This window comes from Galeopterus variegatus, unplaced genomic scaffold (assembly GCF_000696425.1).
Source record: "Galeopterus variegatus unplaced genomic scaffold, G_variegatus-3.0.2 Scaffold3029, whole genome shotgun sequence".
Classification (NCBI taxonomy): domain Eukaryota; kingdom Metazoa; phylum Chordata; class Mammalia; order Dermoptera; family Cynocephalidae; genus Galeopterus; species Galeopterus variegatus.
Window position 1 is genome coordinate 227,042 of NW_007729140.1, and position 10,637 is coordinate 237,678.

Sequence of the window (10,637 nt, forward strand, 5' to 3'; positions counted from 1 at the left end):
AAAAAAAAAAAAAGCTCAAATAAAAGTAAATGAAAATGAAGTAATTTTAGATTTGTTATGAAAAACATAAGTTTTCTAGGAAGTTATTTATACAATCACCATACTATTCAGTAATTCCACTTTAAGGTATTTACCCCCCCAAAAAATGAATACATGTACACACAAATGTTAGTAACATTAATTAGTACTCAATAAATATGTGTTTCCTCCCTCTGTTTCTCCTTCTCTCCTGACACATATTCAGTCCATAATATAACCTACAAAATATTTTTAAACGCCATTAAAAATTCTTATGTGCATAGTCTTAATTTAAAAACAATTAAATTGAATGTATTATGTCTCTAAAGAAACAAAGTCTTGGTTGAATTTTGTATGGATCCATGGTTTTATATACAGCTTTTCGTTGCCCCCAATTGGAGGTTTTTCTAAGGCACTTCTAGTTCAAAACTAACACTGGCCCCTGCCCACAATCTGGGTCCTCTTTCAAGTGGTAAGAACATCTATCCATATATCATTTCAACAATTATTAACCAAGTTTCTGCTGTTTTGTAGGCATATTGTTAAGAACTGGAAATGAAAATAGACCTTATCTAGTAAGGAATGCAGCTATTACACAACTAAATAAGTGTGTGAAGTATACAGGTTTGCATTATGTTAATATAAGGAATTAAATTATACAGATCCAAAATCTGGGAGTAAGCCCCTTCATTCCTATCATTAATCAGGTCCTGATGATTTTACACTGACTTTCTCAAATGTCTTTACTTCTGTCACCTTGATTGTCTCTGTAGTCTAAAACTGCTGCCATAGCTACCTAATTGGTGTTCTTACATCTACTGTTACCATTTACAATCTTTCATTCTATTGTCCTTGCAATAGCCAGATTTAGCTTCTTAAACCTTAAATCAGATTACTCCCCTACTTAACTTCAGTAATTTCCTAATGCTTTTATGATGAGAATTAAAATCCTTAAAATAAGCATATGAGTCCTATGTGATCTCTACTTATCTAGCCATTGTCCTTTTCTCCGCAAGCTTTATTTATGCCGTCTCCTGTCCCTGAACCCCATCCCCCACCCCAGCTTAATGTCTATTCATCTTTAAGATTTCTTTTCGGGCCGGCCCCGTGGCGCACTCGGGAGAGTGTGGCGCTTGGATGCGCAGCAGCGCTCCCACCGCGGGTTCGGATCCTATATAGAGATGGCTGGTGGGTTGCGATCCCCTTACCGGTCACAAAAAAAGACAAAAAAAAAAAAAAAGATTTCTTTTCAAACATCCTTTCCGCAGAGATGCTTTTGCCAAACTCATAGACTAGGTCCCAGTTTGTGCTTTATGATAACTTGCTTTTTTCCTTCATATCATTTAACATTGTTTGTAATAGTATGAGTATTTACATTATTATCTGCTTAATAGGAGGAGTCTTCAAAAGTTGATGGAAGGATTCATGTTATCTTTTAATTCAGTTTCTACATAAACTTTTGGAAGTATCCTCATACCTCTCTCATCAGGCCATAAACTCTGTGAAGCTAGGGACTGTCCTCTTGCTCATCATCATATTTCCATTACCTAATAAAGTACCTTTCTATTGGTAGGTACTGGATAAATATTAGTTGAACTAATGAATTAATTAATGAACAAATGTAGTAGATGCAAGGAAGTAAGGTACACTTCAAACCTGATGACTTGTTAATATTTCTCAAAAGCTTGCTGACAGAGGTGAAATCAATGGTTTGGATTTAAGATTTTAAAAGTAGGTATTGCTAGTATTGACTATACAAGGGTGCTTCAAAAAGTTCGTGTAAAAATGGAATGAAAAGATAATACAAATACAAAATATAAAATACAAATATAAATATGAAAGTTCATGGAAAGATTTGTATTATCTTTTCATTCTGTTTTTACATGAACTTTTTGAAGCACCCTCGTATTAAAAAGAAGATAGTTTTAGGATGTTTTAGTTAGAATGTTTAAGAAATGTTAATTTGAACACAATGATTTAGTTATTTGGAATATGGGATATTTTCTAAGATTTAATCATTAAAAAGAGATGGTTATATTTGAGATGTTTGTTCACAAATACATACACTTTATGTTTTGCATTTCCCTATTTCATTTAGGTTCAATTTGATCGCTATCTGTCAGCTCCAGACAACCTGTTAATGCCACAGCTGAACTTTCTTCTAAGTGCAACCGTAAAGTAAGTATTTTTGGTTCCAAGAAGTTGGCAAATATTCACATATTTAAAAATTTTTAAATATCAAGTACTTTTCTTGGACAAAATTTATTTTCATGAATAGAAAATTTACCATTGAAGATTTATAGTTTCAACCTTTTTTTCTGCCTCTGTACCCCAAGAGATCTGACCTGACCTTGCCCTTACTTATCCCTTGCCTGTATGACATTCCAAAATCTCTAATTAGTAAATGATTTTTTAAATTACTCTAAATATAATATGAGCTATATAGCCATAATACCAAATTAATTCCCTTATGTTAATAAACGTGTCAGAATGACATTGAATATGTCATGGAAGATCAATAATATATTCATTGTTCAGTGCAGATGAACTATTTTTATAGACTGTTTTGGACCTAAGCAGTTTTCTGTACATATAAAATTGTTCAGTATTGTATATTTATGTTCAGGGCAAAGAACTGTACATTAAAATATTAGAATATTACAATTAGAAGAAACTGAGAGATTTTATAGTCTAACCTTGATTTTAAGAAAGATATTGATGAAATTGTCTACAAGTAGGAAATTAGGCAACATTATCTATACTTTTTTTTTCTTTCCATTCAACCACCCGTGTAGGAAGTGCTTTCTATGTACCTGGGGTGCTCTCCTTGTACCTGGGGTGATTAGTGGATAAGGAAATTCCAAGCATTCAGAAGCACATGACTGGGTTGATTTGTTGGTCGTTTTAGATATAGTTATAGAATATCTGAAACTTTCCCATTTTGGACATTGATTATTTATGGCTGTAATGATTCATCATTATTTGAGACTCTATTTCATATATGATACTAGTGATTAGTAAATAATTTGGACCAAGACAACAGTGAGGCAGACAGTGTAGATAGACAGATAGACAGATACATATACTTTTTGAGATAAAGGATAAATTTACATGGTAATTATTACTGTAAATAAAAAGGATAGAAAATGGCAAGAAAGTAAAACTGTTTTAGCACTACAGAAACATCCATTTATATGCAAATAACTGATATGCTTATCATAAGTCATTATTTAGGGAACCCAGTTCCCCAAAATAATGTGTGTGTACGTATGTATGTGTATGTATGTGTGTGTTGGTAGGTAGACAGACACAATAAGGGAGAGGTTTTTTTTTCAACAGCAGTTCATTAAAATATTCTTAACTCTTAGTGGAGTAGTATAATTTAAAAGCTGAAAGTATCTTAAAAAGATTATCTAGTTCAATACTTTGTTTTACAGTGGAGAAAGTAGTCCTAGAAGTTAAATTACTTGTTCAAGGCAACAATATTAAGTGGCAGTGGCAGAGCTTCAACTACAGTCTAAGTCTTCTGACAGTAATTTCTGCACTATACCATTTTGTCTCTGCTGTTCCATGTAGAATTCATTAGCAAACATTTAATGGAGGTGAGTGTAGGCACCTATACCTGGTGTTGGTAGTGGCGAGTGAACTCATGTTTGTCTAGTAATGAGGAATCACACTATCAGCCAGAGTTCTCTCTCTTTACAGTTCAAGTTTGATTCAGATTCACTTTAGAGAATCTCCCTTTTTATTTTATTTCTGTCCCGTTGGCTTTAGCAGCTAGCTGAGGGGCCAAGAGGAAAAGTTCCTTTTCCTTCCCTTTTTTTTTTCCCACTGCCATCAAGTCTTCTTTTTCTCCACCAGCTTTGCTATCTCTTTCTCTTCTCCAGCTTACCTGTGTTCATTATTTAATCCCTTCTTTATCTCAATAGCTTCTTCAACCGAGGAGCAGAATTAAGANAAATAAGCATATGAGTCCTATGTGATCTCTACTTATCTAGCCATTGTCCTTTTCTCCGCAAGCTTTATTTATGCCGTCTCCTGTCCCTGAACCCCATCCCCCACCCCAGCTTAATGTCTATTCATCTTTAAGATTTCTTTTCGGGCCGGCCCCGTGGCGCACTCCCTTTATTTATGCCGTCTCCTGTCCCTGAACCCCATCCCCTACCCCAGCTTAATGTCTATTCATCTTTAAGATTTCTTTTCGGGCCGGCCCCGTGGCGCACTCGGGAGAGTGTGGCGCTTGGATGCGCAGCAGCGCTCCCACCGCGGGTTCGGATCCTATATAGAGATGGCTGGTGGGTTGCGATCCCCTTACCAGTCACAAAAAAAGACAAAAAAAAAAAAAAGATTTCTTTTCAAACATCCTTTCCGCAGAGATGCTTTTGCCAAACTCATAGACTAGGTCCCAGTTTGTGCTTTATGATAACTTGCTTTTTTCCTTCATATCATTTAACATTGTTTGTAATAGTATGAGTATTTACATTATTATCTGCTTAATAGGAGGAGTCTTCAAAAGTTGATGGAAGGATTCATGTTATCTTTTAATTCAGTTTCTACATAAACTTTTGGAAGTATCCTCATACCTCTCTCATCAGGCCATAAACTCTGTGAAGCTAGGGACTGTCCTCTTGCTCATCATCATATTTCCATTACCTAATAAAGTACCTTTCTATTGGTAGGTACTGGATAAATATTAGTTGAACTAATGAATTAATTAATGAACAAATGTAGTAGATGCAAGGAAGTAAGGTACACTTCAAACCTGATGACTTGTTAATATTTCTCAAAAGCTTGCTGACAGAGGTGAAATCAATGGTTTGGATTTAAGATTTTAAAAGTAGGTATTGCTAGTATTGACTATACAAGGGTGCTTCAAAAAGTTCGTGTAAAAATGGAATGAAAAGATAATACAAATACAAAATATAAAATACAAATATAAATATGAAAGTTCATGGAAAGATTTGTATTATCTTTTCATTCTGTTTTTACATGAACTTTTTGAAGCACCCTCGTATTAAAAAGAAGATAGTTTTAGGATGTTTTAGTTAGAATGTTTAAGAAATGTTAATTTGAACACAATGATTTAGTTATTTGGAATATGGGATATTTTCTAAGATTTAATCATTAAAAAGAGATGGTTATATTTGAGATGTTTGTTCACAAATACATACACTTTATGTTTTGCATTTCCCTATTTCATTTAGGTTCAATTTGATCGCTATCTGTCAGCTCCAGACAACCTGTTAATGCCACAGCTGAACTTTCTTCTAAGTGCAACCGTAAAGTAAGTATTTTTGGTTCCAAGAAGTTGGCAAATATTCACATATTTAAAAATTTTTAAATATCAAGTACTTTTCTTGGACAAAATTTATTTTCATGAATAGAAAATTTACCATTGAAGATTTATAGTTTCAACCTTTTTTTCTGCCTCTGTACCCCAAGAGATCTGACCTGACCTTGCCCTTACTTATCCCTTGCCTGTATGACATTCCAAAATCTCTAATTAGTAAATGATTTTTTAAATTACTCTAAATATAATATGAGCTATATAGCCATAATACCAAATTAATTCCCTTATGTTAATAAACGTGTCAGAATGACATTGAATATGTCATGGAAGATCAATAATATATTCATTGTTCAGTGCAGATGAACTATTTTTATAGACTGTTTTGGACCTAAGCAGTTTTCTGTACATATAAAATTGTTCAGTATTGTATATTTATGTTCAGGGCAAAGAACTGTACATTAAAATATTAGAATATTACAATTAGAAGAAACTGAGAGATTTTATAGTCTAACCTTGATTTTAAGAAAGATATTGATGAAATTGTCTACAAGTAGGAAATTAGGCAACATTATCTATACTTTTTTTTTCTTTCCATTCAACCACCCGTGTAGGAAGTGCTTTCTATGTACCTGGGGTGCTCTCCTTGTACCTGGGGTGATTAGTGGATAAGGAAATTCCAAGCATTCAGAAGCACATGACTGGGTTGATTTGTTGGTCGTTTTAGATATAGTTATAGAATATCTGAAACTTTCCCATTTTGGACATTGATTATTTATGGCTGTAATGATTCATCATTATTTGAGACTCTATTTCATATATGATACTAGTGATTAGTAAATAATTTGGACCAAGACAACAGTGAGGCAGACAGTGTAGATAGACAGATAGACAGATACATATACTTTTTAAGATAAAGGATAAATTTACATGGTAATTATTACTGTAAATAAAAAGGATAGAAAATGGCAAGAAAGTAAAACTGTTTTAGCACTACAGAAACATCCATTTATATGCAAATAACTGATATGCTTATCATAAGTCATTATTTAGGGAACCCAGTTCCCCAAAATAATGTGTGTGTACGTATGTATGTGTATGTATGTGTGTGTTGGTAGGTAGACAGACACAATAAGGGAGAGGTTTTTTTTTCAACAGCAGTTCATTAAAATATTCTTAACTCTTAGTGGAGTAGTATAATTTAAAAGCTGAAAGTATCTTAAAAAGATTATCTAGTTCAATACTTTGTTTTACAGTGGAGAAAGTAGTCCTAGAAGTTAAATTACTTGTTCAAGGCAACAATATTAAGTGGCAGTGGCAGAGCTTCAACTACAGTCTAAGTCTTCTGACAGTAATTTCTGCACTATACCATTTTGTCTCTGCTGTTCCATGTAGAATTCATTAGCAAACATTTAATGGAGGTGAGTGTAGGCACCTATACCTGGTGTTGGTAGTGGCGAGTGAACTCATGTTTGTCTAGTAATGAGGAATCACACTATCAGCCAGAGTTCTCTCTCTTTACAGTTCAAGTTTGATTCAGATTCACTTTAGAGAATCTCCCTTTTTATTTTATTTCTGTCCCGTTGGCTTTAGCAGCTAGCTGAGGGGCCAAGAGGAAAAGTTCCTTTTCCTTCCCTTTTTTTTTTTTCCCACTGCCATCAAGTCTTCTTTTTCTCCACCAGCTTTGCTATCTCTTTCTCTTCTCCAGCTTACCTATGTTCATTATTTAATCCCTTCTTTATCTCAATAGCTTCTTCAACCGAGGAGCAGAATTAAGACCCACTGCCATCAAGTCTTCTTTTTCTCCACCAGCTTTGCTATCTCTTTCTCTTCTCCAGCTTACCTGTGTTCATTATTTAATCCCTTCTTTATCTCAATAGCTTCTTCAACCGAGGAGCAGAATTAAGAAGCTCTATAACATAAAACACCAAAATTTAAAATAAATTATAAACTCTTGCTTGCTTTTATTGGCTTGGTTTTATTTAATTATCTGTGCTTTAGCAGTATTGCTATGTTTTTCTCTGTTGCAGACTTACAATGATTTTTCAGCTGTCTGTGAGTTACAGATATTTGTAAGCTAATTTAGTTTAGAAACAAAAATGTGTCCTGAGTTACAACTAAATTTCAGTAAATTTAAAATTTTTCATCATTAGGACTTAGAAATAAAACTTAAATTTTACTACTTCAGAATTTTCCATAATTCTTCATTTACCAGTTACTCTGGATTTTTAAAAATTTTATGATATTCATTATTGTACCTTTTTCTGACCTTAAACTTCTTGTGAGAAGGAATAGCCTTGTTTCTGTGTACTCCTTATATACTATCAAATATACACTGCGTTCAGATCGAATATAATTTTAGAGTGTGAGGTGTGTGTAATCGATGCTTAATACACCCCTCCAAAATCTGTCATATTGCTTTGAGTAAAGAACTAAAAATATTATTTCTAAAATTCAGTATCTGACTTGCTGCAAAATGGGTATCAAATGTATATTACACCTAACAAATTTTTAAATACCATCTATTTCATGTACGAAAAAATAATTTTTACATCATTTTGGTGCATTTATTGCTAAGCTCAATTATTTATAGGAAAGATCACTAATCAGTAGATCAAAAAATGTCTTGAAGCCTCGTTTGGTTAAATAGGCTTCTAAACCAGTTTCTACTATCATTCCTTCTAGCAGAAAGGTCTGATCGGAGAATTTATTCAGCATTTCCTCCTTCTCCCCACTCTCATTTTGGAATCTTTCACAGTTTCGGGACAATGTCAGGCTGCTTCAATTCTCCAAGAGTTTGGATCCCATGAGAACAAAGTACTGATGATCCAAGATCATAAGTGGACTTTTCTCCTTATGCCATCGAACTATTTTTGTACTTTTATACACCACAGATGCACATGTCTACTGATAGTCTTACAAATATATTAATTTGGCCATTGTCATCAGAAAAGAACAGCTAGAAAGAACACCTAGAAAAACAGCCTAAAGAATATATTCTGTTGATGGTGATTTCATGGCATTGATTTGTGTGGCAACTAACACAATATTATTATTACCACCCTCACTATTGTGTTAGTCTGGCCAGTCACATAAGCTTACTCTTGACTATGTGAAGAAAAAGCTTGGCCTGAGATAGTCACTTAACTCCATACTTGTGGAAAAGAATGGTGGCTTATGAGCCCAGAATAGGATTCCTTAAAGTTTTTAAAAAATATATATTTCTTCTTCAAACATTCAGTGAGCACTTATTGACCACACATCATATTCAAAGTAGGCACATAGGAACATGAACAATATCAAGTTACTTGAAGTTTTGCAGGACAACTAAGATGTGAACATCATATATTTCTGTAATTCCAAAGATTTTTTAAAGTGTATTTTGACATTTTGAATTGGGTTATATTGCAGTTGTTATATGCTTGTGATGGTGAACTATCTCCTTTCCTAACACAAAGCTGTCAGGATCAAAGAATCAAGACGATACAGAAGCTTTAATGTAAATTGAGTGGTAAATGCCATAAGAGAGGAACAGAAAAAGTGCAGCGAACATTCCAAAAAGGAAGTAATTATTTCTAGTTCCAAAGATGAGGGAAGACTTCATGGAAGAGAGATTACATATTTGCTGAACATTAAGGGCATTTAAAAGCAGTAAGAGAGGAATTCTAGGCAAATGGAGAAGTGTGAGCAAGGGAACTGAGGTTAGCAAGACCAGGGCAGAGGGAACAGTCGGGAGTTCGTTGGACTGCAGGATTACAGTAGTGATACACAAAGTAGAAGGATTTTGAACGGTGGGGGAAGGAATGTCAACTTTGAAATCAAAGGAAGCCATTGAAACTCCTTGAAAGCACCAGGTTAAGGGAGAGGTATAAGAAATATGCTTCAGAAAGGTTAATCTAACAGCAGTGCTTATGATGGATTGTATATGGAAGGGACTGGAAGGGGGAAGACCAGATAGGAGTTTTTGTGTACTCCAAGGAAGAGATGTTAGAACATGAACTGAGTTGATGGGACCTGGTTATACCATTAACAGAAATGGGAAACACTACAAGGAAGGTGGGTCTTGGTGTAAAGGTTGAAGGACGCATTCTTTATTTAGTTTCCATAAAAATCTATAAAATCAGTACCAGTGTTCTCATGACTAGATATAATGATATATAAATAGTACAAGGAGCAGGGGATAACAGGAAGCAAATGCCATGAAAACGTGGAGAGAAGTGATGCAGATTTAATGAACCCAATAATACTTTTCTAGCTAGGTAATTTTCAAAGCATTTGCAAGACTATATCTTCTTTTCTATGCTTTTATAGAAATGTATAGTTGGTGGGAATGCTACGATTTGTTGTAAGCAAGTATCACATTTTAGCTCAGTGATAAGGAGAGATGAAGAGAAACCTGGGAGATGTGGTTGTTTGTGTAGGAGCTGCAGGTGAAAGGGCAGTTTATTGTAAGTTTTTCTAAAAGAAAAAGTGTTGATAAATTTGAGTAGTTGTGAGCATCTTTCTTAAAGTGTTATCAGTCACTTTTGCAAAATCAGTGCATTGATGATGGGTCACAGTTTCCATTTGTTCTTTAGCAATCCACTATATACCAGGCACTGTTCTAGCCCTAAGGATACAGCAGTGAACAAAACACCCTGCCTTCTGGAACCTACAAAGTAATGAAGAAGAATTTAATAAATATAAAAAATATGTCCTATCCCAAAATCATGTAACTTGTGTAGTTGTATATTGATTTAGAATAATATAAATATGATAATTATGAAAGTGAAATGCATTGATTCAAATATGAAGCTTCCTTACAATTTTTAGCGAATATTTTTTTTCAGATGATGTATTCACATTTTGTTTGTTTATCAATAGAGAGCAGATCGTGAAACAGTCTACAGAATTAGTCTGCAGAGCCTATAGTGAAGTGTATGCAGCTGTGATGAATCCAGTGAATGAATACAAAGATCCAGAGAGCATTCTACACCGATCACCACACCAAGTGCAGACACTTCTCTCATGATTATTGTATTTGATTGTGTTAGCAAAATATTGTATGCCTAAAACACTGAAGTTTGTCTTCTAGTCTGTTAATCTTTACTTTGAAATTTGATACTTAGAGTTTTCTTTGTATCATAAGATTGTATGTATTTCCTAGTAATTTCTTTTGGTCTCAATAACATGGAAGTAAGTAACACATTGACCTGAGTTAGTATTGCTCTTTATCTACTCTATACAGAGAGATGCAACATTCTTTGCAAGCCACCTCTCCAGCTCTGAAGTTTCTCCTCTTCTGGATCATAAATGTATGGCAAAAAGTAGTATGAGAGATTTGTGGGGTTTT

At 34.1% G+C, this 10,637-nt stretch overlaps 1 protein-coding gene across 1 annotated transcript in view; it reads left to right on the forward strand.

The window, feature by feature from the left end:
* The window catches only part of COG6 (component of oligomeric golgi complex 6), an 86,491-nt gene extending 76,115 nt beyond the window's left edge, over positions 1-10,376 (forward strand). Inside the window, exons 17-18 of the mRNA XM_008583758.1 lie at positions 2,117-2,196; positions 10,169-10,376. Coding sequence (XP_008581980.1) covers positions 2,117-2,196; positions 10,169-10,316 — 228 coding nt within the window. The 3' untranslated portion in view covers positions 10,317-10,376. The remainder of the gene's footprint in view (positions 1-2,116; positions 2,197-10,168) is intronic.
* The last annotated feature ends 261 nt before the right edge of the window (positions 10,377-10,637 follow it).